Raw genomic sequence first — 12,009 nt, 5'->3', positions numbered from 1 at the left:
TAGGAGGAGTGTCACTCTGAATCTTCCCAGCTGCTGATTGGGGGAGGCAGACGAAGGGGCGGGGTGGGCGAGCTCGCGCTGCGGAGGAAACTGACCGCGGGAGCCGTAGCTGGAGCGCCTCGGCTCATGGAGGAGGGGACCTGGCTGCGCCGCGCTGCAGGTACGAGCTCCGCCCGGGACCGAGGCGTGTGTCGCGCAGACCTCCGCCCTACCATGGGCGCGCCCCAGCCCATAATACTCCAGCCCCCCGGGAGACCCGCATAGTCCCCAGCCCGCGGTGGCCGGCAGCGGCTGCCGCCGCAAGCCCATTGCTCCCCCCTAGCCGGTCGCTCTCCTGGCTCGCCCAGAGCACCCCCGCCGCCCCTTCTCGCAGGCAGAGCCCCATAGCCCCCCTTCTTCGCTAACTGCAACCCCGCCCCCTCCCCCCGGCGTGGCCCCCCTTCTCCCCGCTAACTGCAACCCCGCCCCCTCCCCCGGCGTGGCCCCCCTTCTCCCCGCTAACTGCAACCCCGCCCCCTCCCCCGGCGTGGCCCCCCTTCTCCCCGCTAACTGCAACCCCGCCCCCCCCCCCGGCGTGGCCCCCCTTCTCCCCGCTAACTGCAACCCCGCCCCCCCCCCCGGCGTGGCCCCCCTTCTCCCCGCTAACTGCAACCCCGCCCCCTCCCCCGGCGTGGCCCCCCTTCTCCCCGCTAACTGCAACCCCGCCCCCTCCCCCGGCGTGGCCCCCCTTCTCCCCGCTAACTGCAACCCCGCCCCCCCCCCCGGCGTGGCCCCCCTTCTCCCCGCTAACTGCAACCCCGCCCCCCCCCCCCGGCGTGGCCCCCCTTCTCCCCGCTAACTGCAACCCCGCCCCCCCCCCCCGGCGTGGCCCCCCTTCTCCCCGCTAACTGCAACCCCGCCCCCCCCCCCCGGCGTGGCCCCCCTTCTCCCCGCTAACTGCAACCCCGCCCCCCCCCCCCCCGGCGTGGCCCCCCTTCTCCCCGCTAACTGCAACCCCGGCCCCCCCCCCCCCGGCGTGGCCCCCCTTCTCCCCGCTAACTGCAACCCCGGCCCCCCCCCCCCGGCGTGGCCCCCCTTCTCCCCGCTAACTGCAACCCCGGCCCCCCCCCCCGGCGTGGCCCCCCTTCTCCCCGCTAACTGCAACCCCGGCCCCCCCCCCCGGCGTGGCCCCCCTTCTCCCCGCTAACTGCAACCCCGGCCCCCCCCCCCCGGCGTGGCCCCCCTTCTCCCCGCTAACTGCAACCCCGGCCCCCCCCCCCCGGCGTGGCCCCCCTTCTCCCCGCTAACTGCAACCCCGGCCCCCCCCCCCCGGCGTGGCCCCCCTTCTCCCCGCTAACTGCAACCCCGGCCCCCCCCCCCCGGCGTGGCCCCCCTTCTCCCCGCTAACTGCAACCCCGGCCCCCCCCCCCCCCGGCGTGGCCCCCCTTCTCCCCGCTAACTGCAACCCCGGCCCCCCCCCCCCCCGGCGTGGCCCCCCTTCTCCCCGCTAACTGCAACCCCGGCCCCCCCCCCCCCCGGCGTGGCCCCCCTTCTCCCCGCTAACTGCAACCCCGGCCCCCCCCCCCCCCGGCGTGGCCCCCCTTCTCCCCGCTAACTGCAACCCCGGCCCCCCCCCCCCCCGGCGTGGCCCCCCTTCTCCCCGCTAACTGCAACCCCGGCCCCCCCCCCGGCGTGGCCCCCCTTCTCCCCGCTAACTGCAACCCCGGCCCCCCCCCCCCGGCCCGGCCCCCCTTTCTCCCCGCTAACTGCGGCCCCGGCCCGGCCCCCCTTTCTCCCCGCTAACTGCGGCCCCGGCCCGGCCCCCCTTTCTCCCCGCTAACTGCGGCCCCGGCCCGGCCCCCCTTTCTCCCCGCTAACTGCGGCCCCGGCCCGGCCCCCCTTTCTCCCCGCTAACTGCGGCCCCGGCCCGGCCCCCCTTTCTCCCCGCTAACTGCGGCCCCGGCCCGGCCCCCCTTTCTCCCCGCTAACTGCGGCCCCGGCCCGGCCCCCCTTTCTCCCCGCTAACTGCGGCCCCGGCCCGGCCCCCCTTTCTCCCCGCTAACTGCGGCCCCGGCCCGGCCCCCCTTTCTCCCCGCTAACTGCGGCCCCGGCCCGGCCCCCCTTTCTCCCCGCTAACTGCGGCCCCGGCCCGGCCCCCCTTTCTCCCCGCTAACTGCGGCCCCGGCCCGGCCCCCCTTTCTCCCCGCTAACTGCGGCCCCGGCCCGGCCCCCCTTTCTCCCCGCTAACTGCGGCCCCGGCCCGGCCCCCCTTTCTCCCCGCTAACTGCGGCCCCGGCCCGGCCCCCCTTTCTCCCCGCTAACTGCGGCCCCGGCCCGGCCCCCCTTTCTCCCCGCTAACTGCGGCCCCGGCCCGGCCCCCCTTTCTCCCCGCTAACTGCGGCCCCGGCCCGGCCCCCCTTTCTCCCCGCTAACTGCGGCCCCGGCCCGGCCCCCCTTTCTCCCCGCTAACCGCGGCCCCCCTTTCTCCCCTCCAACCGTAACCCCCCCCCCCGCGGCGTAGCCCCCTTCTCCGCTAATTGTAAACCCTTCCCCCCCAGGCATAGCTTCCCTTTCCCTCCAGCTGTAACCCCCGGCACAGCCGCTCCCCAGTTGCAACCCCCCCCCCCGCGATATAGCCCCTTTGCCCCCCCACCATTGTAACTCCCCTGCGGCATAGCCCCGTTTCCCTGCAATTGTAACCCCCGGCATAGTCCTCCCTAATTGTGTAACCCCCCTCGCGGCACAGCCCTTCTCTTAGGATAGAGTTTCCGGCCCATAAAATTCCCCCTTCAGTCCATAATACTCAAGGAGCAATTATTCCCCCATGCCTACATCCCCCCCCCCCCGCCCCCGTATAGCTCCCAAACCTTCCTCACCCCACACTCCAGGATTGATTTTCCCCCATCTTCCCCATTCTAGGAGCTCATCTTCTCCCCCCACTTCATTCCCAGAGCTCATCTCCCCTTTTCCTCAGACTTTAATATTCTCTTTCAAACCCATAATACTCTTCCCACTACCCCCATCTCTTCTCCCTGCTACGATCAGCAGCAGGAAAGGGAATACAGGGCTGGGCCCGTCATTCCAGAAATGAAAAGCAAATGGGGTTTGGGGGCCAAGTGGCCCTCTCCTTTATACGATGGAATTTACAGCAGCCAGGATCCCGAGGTGCTAGAGGGTTTTGCAGTCAGCATTGGGGGGAGCTCCGGTGGCTTCTCCATGTATTTTTGGGAGTGCTTTAAATATGTGTATTTGCGCAGTCTCTTTCCAGCTGGGTGGATAGTAATGGCATAGAGCAGCTTGGAATATCTTCCACTCCCTCCGTAACTAAGGGGGCAGCCAGCTACACTCTTTCTGTTTGTTTGTTTGTTTTCCATTTAAATGCTCTAACCCTAGTCTGTAATCCTTTCCCTCTGCTAGCCACGTTGTTCCTCTGGATGTTGGATGTGGATCCAATTGTTGGTTGGCTTTTTAAAAAATGCACATTTCCCAGATTTTTTACATTTGTTACCCAGAATAACTTCTAACCCCTCCCCCCCCAATTGTGATCTGACTTCCCCCTGTTGGGAGATTTGCATCTGCCTTGCACATGCTGGGCTGCATTTCCCCTGGCTCCAAACCTGCTTTGATGTCTAGAGGAGATACCTATATTTCTGGACTGGGGGAGAGAACCAAACAGTGGTAATCATAACAATAATGTATAATAAAAAAAGCTGCCACGTCTGTTGAATCACAGGCTTCTGTTTTAGCTATGCCAAAGGGGATTAATCTTGTTTACAAAATGGTTTGTGGATTCATTTTTGAGCTCCTGCAGTTCGTGTAATTTAGGGATTTGAGTCTAATTGTTCAGTGTATCATGTTGCTGCTTCTCCAGTACCTCTCTTTCTCCCTGTTTTGCTCATTTAGAGAAGTGATTTTTGTGCAGGCAAGTTTCCTTTCACTCCCACCCCTTTTTCTCTGGGGACTGAGCTCTCCCAATGAGATTTTTTTGGGGGTGGGGGTATTGCTATGATGCATGCATTTTATCTTGCTTACCTGGGTGATGCACATATGTAGTAATATGCTGCAGTTTAAAGAGGAATTTGCAGTACTACAGCAGAAATCACAAATTTTCTCCTTGCATCGTGTAACTCAGTGTAATTTTTTTAAAAATATTTTTCTATTTACAGGCAACAAAACCAAAGAAGAAAACATCTGATCCTTCATTTCTGCTCCCGTTTGGGATTTTATGTGCATCATCGTTGAGCCTATTTAAAAAAAAAAAAGCAAACGAAACCCACACACAACATGTTGTGCGGAAGGACTTCCACTCCCTGATTGTGCTATTAATGTTGTTAATCGGGAAAAGCCTTTGGGGGCTACATGATCTCTCGGCTGAAGCTTGCTGCTGTTGCTGATAAAGGTTTTGGTGCAGGGAAACAAAACTGCCTTTTCCACCCGCTGATTTCCTAACATCTGCATGTTTCTGCTGCCGCACTCCGTCTCACACCCTCTTCCCATGGACTGATTTTTTTGTTGTGAGGGGGGAAGGACAAGAAACCAAGGCATTTCTTTGGGAGAAACAAAATTGCATTTATTTGTTGCATTCTGGTGGATCTGTTCTGAGATTAATCTTTTTGGAAAGGAAAAACATGACGTCGCCAGCTAAATTCAAAAAGGATAAGGAGATCATAGCTGAATATGATACTCAGGTCAAAGGTAGGAATAATTTTACATCCGTCTGTATTGTTACAGTTTTGACTCAGTAATGCAGGCATTTGCACTAGATATTTGGGTGGGGACGAGGAGAAGAATTTGCAGTGCAATCTTGTAAGGGATTTGCAGTAATTTTTTTTCCTCGTAAGGGTGGACTCCTGGGTATGTCCATGTTACTTTAATGCAACCTAATGAAAGGAATTTTTTTCTGTATGAAAATCCTTGAGTTTACAGAGATGGGTTTCTTTTTCTGGATGCTTTAAAATATGGTTAGGTTTGAAATGTGATAGGCAGTGAATAGCTTTTCAATTTCTTTTTCCCTTAGGGAATCTTTAAAAAACCTCAATAGAAGCAGAAAAAAGTGTATCACTTGCCAGTATTGTGAACCCTTGTTCACATCAACTCTTCATAGCTGTCTGTGCCAAAAAGCTATAATATTCAGGCTTCCACTCAATAATTTCACATGCTGTGTTCCTTCATACAGCCCTGACTTGAACACCCTACGTTTACTGTGCATATTTGGACTGCTGTTCTGAATGTAATTGGCATTTGCAATGACAACTTTTATTTATATATTCCAAAGGAGAGCGGGGTGTTGGTGCAAATGAGCTTAAGGCTTGGTCAGGACATTATATGCCCTTGGTGATAAAGAGGGTGGTGAAATGCTAGTGTTGAAAACTTTACAAGCATAAAAGTGTGAAAGATAATTTTTGTGGAAAATATACTTGTGTGCTTGTGACTTGGCAAATTGTTGCTGGTGGGGAAATAAACTGCATTTAGCTTGTTGTCTAAAACTTGTTTGGTACAGTGTGTGTGTGTGTGTGTGTGTGTATGGGGGGAGTCGGGGGGAGATGGCCTTGGGTTTTCTGGATATAGTTAGATTTGTGTTACCTGGTGCAAGTCTCTTGGTAAAAGAGTCTGTGTAAAATAGTGAAGTGTGAGCTGCTCCTCAAAGGGGTGTGTGAAGCTTAATTCATTAGTGCTTTAATGCTTTGAGATCCCTGGATGGGAGGCAAAAGAACTGCAAGGTGTATATATTATTTATAAAAATATATGTACATTTCCCCTCTACCTCTTACTTAGTGAAACATAATGTTAACTTGACAAACTAGTTAGTCTAGTGGAATGTCAAGAGCCAGCTGGAGGAGCTGCTTCAAAAAGATAGACTTAGTCCTCTACTCAGATGGCTGAAAGTGAGATGTAGGTGGTGCTTAAAACTCAGTAAATTAAAATATGCAGGAAGATGTGGGGTCCCCCCATACTGCCTCTTGTTTCAAAATGGGTCGGGGAGGGTTCCCTCCTCCAGCTTCCTGAAACAATGCACAAGGCACTTCCTTAACCTAGAGCTCTTGAATATTGTAGCTCAGTTCTGTTGAATGATGGGTCTGAGAAGGGTTTAGAGTAATAAGCTGCTTTTATTATTATTATTCTGAAGATTTATTTACAAGCCTGCCATCATATACTCTTTGGCTGTGATCTCATCAGCTCTTGCACCTGAAATAGAATCAGCTGTGGTCAATATTGGAATGGAAGCTCTGTAAGAAAATGCCAAGGAGTAGGAGGAGGTACTGTTGCTGGTTCAGGAAATGGCATTGTCTCTCTAGAACCAGTGCTCCAGCACAGTGATAGGGGGCACTGAACTGTTTGAGGCTAAAATCCAAAATTCTGACCATTTTGTGATTAAAAATACCATTGTCCTAGTGTAGCAAACAGTATCATGTTAATTGTGGTGTCTTTGGTCAATTTCCAAATCTGGTTCATTACATGCTGCCTCTAAATTGCCCCTGTAGTTACATTTGGATGTTGATCTTCTTATTTTACTCTCCTTCGGATAATTAGTGTTGCTAAAGGTATTTCAACCCTGAGGTGGCTGCAGCAGTGGTAGTTGAAATGAATCATGTTTGTCACACTTGGATGCTATATAAATTGCAAGGTATTATCTGTCTTGCTCAGATATAACAAAATTCCTCTATCTTTGTTGGCATTTGAAAGCTTAACACATTTTTAGCTGCATTCCACACTGGGATGATGTAAGGCAGCTGTGTTTTGAGACATCACTTAAAATCCTTAATCCACAAACAATGACCTTGTGTGCATGTTCTCTAACCTAAAAGTTGCTAATTATCCCTAAATTTGGTTTGAAAAATTATTATTTATTTGGAGTTGTCTTTTGTTGTTCACCAACTGACACCCTTATTATTAGTTATGAATAAGGTCATAATTACAGCCCTATGGTTGTGAGGTACTGAGTGAACGAGATCATCAGATTTCGAATGTGTTGGAACAAAATGTCATTCGTTGGTGGCAATTCATTGTTCAGAATTAATTTTGACGTTTACATGTTTGTTCCCTTGGTACAGCAGTCATGATCATGTCGCTTTTGGGGTGCAACTGTACCCATTGGTGATTTTTCTCTTCAGACTGACTGACTGACTTCCCAGCCCGCAAGTGGCTATTGTGTTATCTCCAAGTCAATTTTGACTTGTAGCTTCCTTCCTGGAGCCTAGCAGTATTATCTCTTCTTTGATCTCCACTTTGTAAGCTGCTTGGAGAAAGGGCCATGTCATCTTCCATTTGTTTTAATCTAGCATCTAGCACAATAGGACTGTGAACCTGAATTTGGTCTGTGGGTGCTAATGTAATATCTCTTTGGTGTGTGGATGTTCAGATCTTGGTAGATATGTAGAGCTGTCTAATGGTATCCCACTGAGCTGTAGAGAATGTGGCTTTCCAAATCAACGTTAGTGGCTTAATTTCCCCTATTTGAAACATAGATGGGACATAAAACTGACAGAATTTGATAGGTTGATTGTGCTTGTCACGCTGTCTAGAATAGCTCACGACTGAGAGTGCCAGGCTCAGGTCAGACTGTCAGAAAACAGGGCAGACACTACAAACAGGTGGTATATTCTATAATTAAATTTTACCAAGCCAGTAACACAGGTGCCCTCCTGCAGCCACAAACAGTCCCCTTAGGCTTTCCAATGCATTTTGCTATGCAAGCAAACTAGACTTTGTGATGAAAGGTTATTAAAACCAAAAATCACCTCACATTAGGTTACTCCCAATCCCAAGGGATCGGTCACTTACCCTACGTCAATGGATACTCTATCCCATACCAAAAAAAAAAAAAATGCTGTCAGCCAGTTTCTCTAGTAAACAAATTAAAGATTTATTCACTAAGGAAAAACAAGTGAGAGTTACTGAAAAGTTCAAGGAAGTAAAATAACCTGAACAGGTGAGTCTAAGTTTTTAAGTCCAAAGTGATAGGAAAGAAGTAGTAATCTGCTAGTTTTCCACAGATCTCTCAGGATCACCCAAAATAACTTCAGGGATCTCTGTCTTACATCTGGAATGCTCCCTGAAAGTGTCCAAATGGCTCAGATATGTGATTGTTCTCTGGATCTGTTTTTATAGCTATCTTCCCGAAAAAGCAGTCTGGCAAGTGTTTCTGTCACAGCATGGGCTTTTTGTCTGTTGACTAAATGCAGACTGAGTCTGGATTTCCCCTTGTAGAACACCATGACCCATGCTTTGAAGTTAAAATGCTTCTTCATTTTATAGTTCCAAGGCCCCAGTCCCACTTGATGGGCAATCCAATTAGAGAAGTATACACAATGCATTTAGTTGCAGCAATCCAAACAATCTTGTATTAGTTTTCATGAAGTTTACATATCAAGTAAATTCTCACTAACATGCACTTTTGATCTAGGCTAGGGTAATAATGTAATGTGATAGTAAACAGATTATAGCTAAGTGAAGATAATAGCATTAACATTAGATATTCACACACACATGAATTGTCTTGTGCCTTTGATTTGAACTGTTCTGTCAGTCACAATGCTTTCATGAGCTTCAGAATATTTTGCATTATGGGTGGATGGGAGAAGAGAGAACTTCAAGGCAATCTTCTTGAATAAGTGTGATGGAGAATGGATGTCGTCTTGGAAGATGTTATTGTTTAAATAGTGAGTTGAAATTCTCCTGACAAGTGGGGTGGAGTTTGAGAGAGTGTTGGGGCGGGGGGGTGGAGGACCCTGTTTCTCCACTATGTGTTTATGAAGATTGAGATCTACAGAGTTGGCAAGTGAGATTCCATGGCTCCTGTATGGACCCTTTAATAGTGCAATCTCCTCTTCTTGTCTGGATTGTTTTAATCCTTTCACCACTGCTTTGGGTATAGCCGACGGGTATGTCATGCAGACTGCTTTCCACGTCTAACTTGGGCTACTGCACTTCTGGGTATAACAGAGACCCCCATGATCATTTTTAGCATAAATGTTGGAGTGTAGACTTCGAGGGAGGGAAGAAAGGCCAATGCTCTATTTTCTCTCTCCTTCCCCCTCTAATCCCCAGAAAGCATTTTATTTAATCAGTTTGTGGAAAGCTGCAGTAAATAGCTCAAATGGTTGGGGCTACAGAGATCTAATACTGGAGTTCTTATCACAGCAAGGGTACCACAGCCATTTTCTTTCTCTCGGGGAAAAGTCACATGTTTAAAAAAAAAAAAAACGAAAAACTTCCCTGATGTGAAAATCAAATCACTGATACAGTTCCGTGTACTTACATCTATTTTGTCCCCATAATCCTAGTTAATGCATGACCGGAGGAGAACACGTGTCTACATGATCATGCAATCAACTGAGTAAACAGATCTAAACAAAACTAACGGAAGATGTTTGGCTGATGGTCCTACAGTTAAACATCTCCCCCACATGCTCTCAATTTCAATCTGCTGTAAAACCTGCTTTACTAATCTTTCCAAAGCAACTCTACCAACTTTCACATACATCCTCTTTCTCCCTGTTAGGTAGAATTCCAAGTGGTTTTCTTGACCTGATATTTTCCTTTTGCTTTCACCACTGTTTGAAATCAGCAGGTGACTCACCTGTGAGTTGAGGTGACCAACTGTAAGCAATACTTAATTTTTGTAAGGTCCCTTGAGCCCCATAACCCTTCCTTTCATGGGATCTACTGTGCTACCTTAAAAGGGTCTCGGTGAGATGGGACCCACGAGAAAATTGTTATCCTATGGAAGGGGGAGCAATAAGCAATTATAATATGCTGCTGATGGTAACTCCAGGCATCATCTTTAACCTTAATTCACCATCTGGTTAATAGACTGACTTTTTTTTTGAAAGATCCATCCTGAAAATTTGAGATCTTGTTTTATACACGGTATCAATAATTGTACAGAATAGAGTTACTTGCAGAGCCATCTTTTAATATCCCACTGAGATCCGATAGGTTTATTTTCTCCATCTTGGATTGGAGGTAGCAGTTTTCAGCATTGTCTGGAATTTCTTGGTAGATCTCTTCAGAACTTGCAAATCTCTTTATTTTGATTTAGTTTTGTTTTGTTTCCGTCTACCTATATGTACATATACGCATGCATTTGGGAGTTGCAACTGGGCCTTCGGATATTTGTTTGGCAATGGCTGATCAGTAAACTATGTAAATAATGGAATAAAGTTTTCAATTATTCACTTTGACAGGATTGAGTGGAATACCTTAAAATTTCCAGTTTGTGTATATTGTGTTTACATTTAAAAATATAAAACTACCTTTTAAGGGTTTTACAGTTAATCATTCCTCTGCGTGCATAAGTGATTCCATTTGTTCGTGGCAATGAGTTACTTCAAACTTCTGGTATGGAATTGCTTTAGAAGTCATCTATTTTCCTGCAGTTTTTGATAGTGATAATCCTCTGAGCTTTGAATCTGTTCAGAATGTGCCAACTAAAATGTGAGATCCCAGATTGGGGGGGGGGGGACCCTATTGGGAGATTGGTGTAATGTTACAAATATGATTTTAGTTTTTTTGTTCTCTTCTCTTATGTGAGCTCCCCTACTAATGGATTATTAATGAGGAGGGGGAAAGGAGAATACAGCTATTTCCTACTTCACCCCCTCCAAAAAAAAAACCTGTGTGTCTAGTCTTCTCTAAATTCATCAAATGTTGCAAGGCTAAAATCTGAAGCTGATAAAAAGATTTCAGTCCCTAATGGGTATCAGTTTTTTTAGAAGGCAAGAGAAATGTCATAACTTCTGCTTGAGCTTTGTCACGGTTCCTCCCCCACTCTGAACTCTAGGGTACAGATGTGGGGACCTGCATGAAAAACCTCCTAAGCTTACCTTTACCAGCTTAGGTCAAAACTTCCCCAAGGTACAAAATATTACCCCCGTTATCCTTGGACTGGCCGCTACCACCACCAAACTAATACTGGTTACTGGGGAAGAGCTGTTTGGACGCGTCCTTCCCCCCAAAATACTTCCCAAAACCTTGCACCCCACTTCCTGGACAAGGTTTGGTAAAAAGCCTCACCAATTTGCCTAGGTGACTACAGACCCAGACCCTTGGATCTTAAGAACAATGAACAATCCTCCCAACACTTGCACCCCCCCTTTCCTGGGAAATGTTGGATAAAAAGCCTCACCAATTTGCATAGGTGACCACAGACCCAAACCCTTGGATCTGAGAACAATGAAAAAGCATTCAGTGTTTTACAATAAGACTTTTAATAAAAAATAGAAGTAAATAGAAATAAAGAAATCCCCCCTGTAAAATCAGGATGGTAGATATCTTACAGGGTAATTAGATTCAAAACATAGAGAACCCCTCTAGGCAAAACCTTAAGTTACAAAAAAGATACACAGACAGAAATAGTTATTCTATTCAGCACAATTCTTTTCTCAGCCATTTAAAGAAACCATAATCTAACACATACCTAGCTAGATTACTTACTAAAAGTTCTAAGACTCCATTCCTGTTCTGTCCCTGGCCAAGACGACTACAGACAGACACAGACCCTTTGTTTCTCTCCCTCCTCCCAGCTTTTGAAAGTATCTTGTCTCCTCATTGGTCATTTTGGTCAGGTGCCAGCGAGGTTACCTTTAGCTTCTTAACCCTTTACAGGTGAGAGGAGCTTTCCCCTGGCCAGGAGGGATTTCAAAGGGGTTTACCCTTCCCTTTATATTTATGACAAGCTTGTATAAGTAGATGTGGCAGAACTCACTTTTAAAAAATTTCAGTGGATAATACTGATTCTTATTTTTAAGCATTTGTTGTTTTTATTCTTAAATTTTCACTTTTGGGGGCCGTGGGTGTCAGATTAGAATGGGGGTCCGACAATGATTATTGGATAGTAGATAGAAAAGGAGTACTTGTGGCACCTTAGAGACTAACCAATTTATTTGAGCATGAGCTTTCGTGAGCTAAGCTCATGCTCAAATAAATTGGTTAGTCTCTAAGGTGCCACAAGTACTCCTTTTCTTTTTGCGAATACAGACTAACATGGATAGTAGATGTTGAGATTTACCATTAACACAAATTGTCAAC

The 12,009-nt window shown here is 48.6% G+C and overlaps 1 protein-coding gene across 6 annotated transcripts in view; it reads left to right on the top strand.

The window, feature by feature from the left end:
• Nucleotides 1–83: 83 nt before the first annotated feature.
• SRGAP2 (SLIT-ROBO Rho GTPase activating protein 2) overlaps nt 84–12,009 on the top strand; it is a 210,410-nt gene continuing 198,484 nt past the window's right edge. For 5 of the 6 annotated variants that reach the window (XM_073319746.1, XM_073319744.1, XM_073319742.1 and 2 more), the window contains exons 1-2: nt 84–160; nt 4,146–4,674. In XM_073319746.1, coding sequence (XP_073175847.1) covers nt 4,608–4,674 — 67 coding nt within the window. In that variant the 5' untranslated portion in view covers nt 84–160; nt 4,146–4,607. Of the gene's footprint in view, nt 161–3,640; nt 3,658–4,145; nt 4,675–12,009 lie in introns of those variants that run through there. The other variant, XM_073319743.1, reaches the window with a different exon arrangement.

The sequence above is a fragment of the Lepidochelys kempii genome, chromosome 21 (assembly GCF_965140265.1).
Source record: "Lepidochelys kempii isolate rLepKem1 chromosome 21, rLepKem1.hap2, whole genome shotgun sequence".
Taxonomy (NCBI): domain Eukaryota; kingdom Metazoa; phylum Chordata; order Testudines; family Cheloniidae; genus Lepidochelys; species Lepidochelys kempii.
Note: the sequence above shows the minus strand (reverse complement) of the source record. Positions and strands in the feature narration are given on the sequence as shown.